Here is a 4,156-nt window from a genome sequence, read left to right on the forward strand (position 1 = left end):
TCCTGTGGTTCCCGGACTAAGGGCGAGCTTTAAGAACCCTGAGGATCCCCTTACGTGTGCAGCTGCAGCAGATAGTGCCCCGCGGGACCGTTTAAACAACACATCCAGCCCAGGGGTAACTTAATATCAGGGTTCCGGCTGGTTTGACGTACAGTCTGGAGATGGGGATGTTCGGCCAAAATCTGGATTTCACATGTATTTTGTAAATACCAAGTGATGGCCCTGTTTTCAGACTGCAGTACTGGCATTCTGAAATACGCTTTCTGGGCTCCAAGTTGATCTGTTATCAACTTTCCTCTAAGAGCAGTGCAACGGGATGGGGGGGAAAGTGCTGAATAAGCGCTTTATTTTTTTAAAAAAGGCCTGATTTGCTTTACATGCTACTTGGATAATTTTTAGAACAGCCTTAATTGCATTTAAAATACTGATGCGGAGTCTTTCTCCCTACCTCTTCCCGGCAGCATTTCCATGGACTTTCTGCTGCTTTTCCATGGTCCTTGAACCTGTTTCTGCGTGTCTGTAGAAGCGATAGTTGATAACTGGCCGGGCTTTTATGAGCAAGCGCGCGTTTGCCGTGGTGGCGTGTGCTGCGTGTGCTGGCTGAAGGAACCTCCCTGGCTAGGGAGGGCAGAGCTCCGCTGTGCCCACGAGGGGTCTAATTCAGTGTGCTGGGAAGGAGAAGACACCAAGCAGCAGCTTTTGGCTCCTGGTGTGTGGTCTTGCCCTGCCAATGCTGAGGGAGCCCCAGGAGACGCCGGTCTTCCTGCAGAGAGAAGGCTGTGAAGTCAGGGGATGGGAAACCCCGGACCTTGGGGCAGCCTTCTGGGTCACTGTCCCAAAAGCACAGGGCAGGGAATGGCTTGCGTGGATGCAGAGGCTTCACTGCACGCAAAGCTCTGTTGATCGCTTGATGAAGGGAGTAGTCTTCACAGACCAGCTCTTACGTGCAGGGCTATCGGATTTGCTCCTCGCAGACCAGGGCCAGCCTCGCTTTCTGGTTTTAAGATGACGATTTAAGAGGTCTGAAGCTGCCTGTTTCCTTCTCTGAGCGTTTCTGGTGTGGGAACTTCTCAGCACAACAAACAATCATTTTTCATGCTTTGTTCTGCGGACCCTCTTCTTCTCCACAGCTGTCTGGGAACTGGATGGTCTCAGGGTGGAGCCTCAGGGCACCCGGATACAAAAATGATCCTGTCCTCATTTGGTCCTCACCTTCCAGCACCTCCTGCATGCTCATGCGTGTTAGCAATTCCAGTCCTTCGCTCCTGGGAAAGATTAACCTGCCTGAAGGCTCAGATTTCCAGGAGAAGGCCAGCAACACGAACAGGGACACCAGTGAGGTGGTGGCACTCATCTGCAACGGCATCTTAAATGGCTTCAGATTAGTGAGACCTCAATCCATCCCAGAGCTGGTTCTTAACAGGCTTCAGCCTTAGAGCAAGACCCAGAAAAAAAGGGTTTTGTTCCCAGGAGGAATCTGCTCGTGCCTGTAATTTAGCAACCCTGTAAGTCTTTCAGATTGCACAGACACAGGGTGATGCACGGGAGGAGTTTAACCCCGTGATCCTTATGGGTCCCTTCCAACGTGAGGTGTTCAGTCTTCAGTAGGGAGGGATGGCAGGGGGGACCGACGCCAAGCAGTCCTGCCTTGAAGGTGAGCGTCAATACCTGGAGAAAGTGCTGCGCTGCTGCTTCTCTTGGTGGGTTGTTTGCATTGTCTCTGCCTTTTGGTCACAGGGGTGCGCACTGAGGCTCTAGATGCTTTCTCATACCCTAAGAAGCAGGACCTGTGCACCCACAGGTCCCCTCACTGTAGGCTGGGGCGGCAGAGGACCTTCTGCAGTTGGGTCTCAGTCTCCGGGCAGCCAGGCTGCAAGGGAGGAACCAGGTTTGCAGGAGCTGGAAAAATCTCTCCTGTTTGGAGCATGAAGTCATCTCTCTCCTTGGCAGCAGCTCGGCTGCCGCTTGCTGAGTGCCTCTGTCTGGTATGCAGGCGCTGATGGGTGTGCAGGGGCGGCGGGCGGTGCCCAGGTGTGACCGCAGGGCGTTGCATGCTTGGGTGGTGAGCACAGGAGGCTTCTCCTGTGCCCAGGAATCACAGAGGCAGAGGATAGGGACCTTGTACCCTTGGGCTAAGCTGTGCCAGAAGGTGCTGGGAAGGAGGAGCCTCCACATGTATCGAGCACAACCCGATCTCTGCGTCCATGCTCTGGGTTCCTGCTTGCTTCTGGATTTCCCCCACCTCACTGTTCTGTCAGGGGTGATCTGGGGTGGGGTGGGGCAGCTGGGGACCACTTTTCCTGTCCCAGAGAGACCATCACTGAGCTGAGTTTCTCAGAAGGAGGTTGGGGATCCCATGGCAGCGTCAGTGTTTGGAGCAGCTCTCAGCAGGCTCTGCACTCCTCCAGACCCTGCTTTTTCCCTCAGGGTGTGTCCTTCTCCTGCCTGTCTTTGGAACCTTGCTCTGAACTATGTCTGCCCTTCTCGGGAGCACTGAGGGACTTGTCTGAAATAAAGGTCCTCAGGTTTAAACGCTCTAGTACTTGCCACTGAGGGTTTGGCAAGTGGATGAAAGTGGCTTCAAGAGAAGACCTGGGCAAGGCATGAAGAAGAGTGCTGGGACAGGCACGTCTGGTGAGATACCTGCCAGTCCGCTCTCCGGAGGTCCTGTCTGTCCTGGCTGTAGTGGGATACAAAATCTCATTCCTGTCCTTCCTGGTGTCCGTCATGCAGCAATGTGGGCAGCTGCAGCTTTTCTTCCTGGTGAGGTGGGGTGAAATGACCTCCTGCCAAAACCTCAGGATTTTTTTAACTCTGCCTCTTGGCTGACACGCTTCTGCCAAGCTCCTCTGTCACAAACTACTCCTCACCAACCTTGTGCTTGGCTGGGAGGACACTTGCACTGCAGACGTGGATGGAGGGACCTCATGGAATTTGGTTGAGCTTTGCCTTTTGAGCTCACTCCTGGTCAGAGGCCGGGTGAAGCAAAACGCAACCACAGGGATCCTTCCCTTTTCCCTGAAGTTTCCATACAATTCCCTGTGCTTTGGTCAAGGTTTGTTGTTGTTTGTTTTTTTGCCCTCTCTGTTTACTCAAAGACCTTGTTGGGTTGGAAGGCCTCTGAAAGGATGGGGAACATCCCTGGCCACGCTGCGCTGTGGAACGGGGCTGCTTGGCTCAGGGGATTTGCCTATCCTGAGCTGTGTCACCAGTGAAATCAGGCACCGCTCCAAAGGGGCGGGATGCAGAGGACAATGTGGGCACCGGTGGCTCAGGGGTGGCTGATGGAAACAGACGTGGGGACAAGCATAGGGATAGGGCTTGCTATTAGCAGAGGAAGAAGAGGAGGTTTGCATTGCCTGAGTGTGTTCTTTGGCCATCAGGGCCAGGGGTTTACAGCTTCATAGCTGGTGCCCTCAACTCTAGAGCATCATTTGAAGTCTCTCTCCTCTCCCCAGTGTGTGACTGCAATGGGATGTCCAGGCAATGTGTCTTCGACTGGCACCTCCTGAGGGAGACAGGGAACGGCTACCGCTGCCTTGGCTGCCTGGGCAACACGGAGGGAGCCCACTGTGAGCGCTGCAAGGAGGGCTTCTTCCGTCAGCGGGATGAGGGCTGCTGCCTGCCCTGCCACTGCCACCCCCAGGGTATGTAGCCTCCTGCTGGGATGGGGTGGGGTCGGGTCAGGGGTGTAGGGGGGTTTAAAGTGCCTGAGCACATGGGCTAGGTCAGGCTCCAGCTTCCTGCACACTGGACCAGAGCATTGCAGAAGGAGCTTGGCTCCAGGTGGGATTATCCATGGAGGTACCAGGGCCTAGTACTGTGTTGCTGCGCCAAGTCTGTAGGAGCGTCTCCTCCTGGGTGCTTCACTGCTTGGTACTTGGGGAGTTTTGAATCCCTCGACAGCTCCAGGTTGAATCTAGGCTTCAAGAATCCAGGCATGTGCCCCCCCAAATAATCACAGAATGGTTTGGATTGGAAGGGACCTTCAAAGATCGCCTAGTCCAACACCCCTGCCATGGGCAGGGACACCTACTAGATCAGGTTGTCAGAGCCCCATCCAACCTGTCCTTGAATGCTTCCAGGGATGGGGCATCCACAGCTTCTCTGGGCAGCCTGTTCCAGGGCCCATCCACCCTCACAGTGACGCATTTCT

The 4,156-nt window shown here is 54.6% G+C and overlaps 1 protein-coding gene across 1 annotated transcript in view; it reads left to right on the forward strand.

Annotated features, from left to right (window-relative positions):
- Positions 1 to 3,383: 3,383 nt before the first annotated feature.
- LAMC2 (laminin, gamma 2) overlaps positions 3,384 to 4,156 on the forward strand; it is a gene marked incomplete at its 5' end in the record, with an annotated part of 14,305 nt that continues 13,532 nt past the window's right edge. The window contains one exon of the mRNA XM_010140216.1: positions 3,384 to 3,647. Within this exon, the coding sequence (XP_010138518.1) occupies positions 3,384 to 3,647 (264 nt within the window). The remainder of the gene's footprint in view (positions 3,648 to 4,156) is intronic.

The sequence above is a fragment of the Buceros rhinoceros genome, unplaced genomic scaffold, assembly GCF_000710305.1.
Source record: "Buceros rhinoceros silvestris isolate BGI_N320 unplaced genomic scaffold, ASM71030v1 scaffold15067, whole genome shotgun sequence".
Classification (NCBI taxonomy): Eukaryota; Metazoa; Chordata; class Aves; order Bucerotiformes; family Bucerotidae; genus Buceros; species Buceros rhinoceros.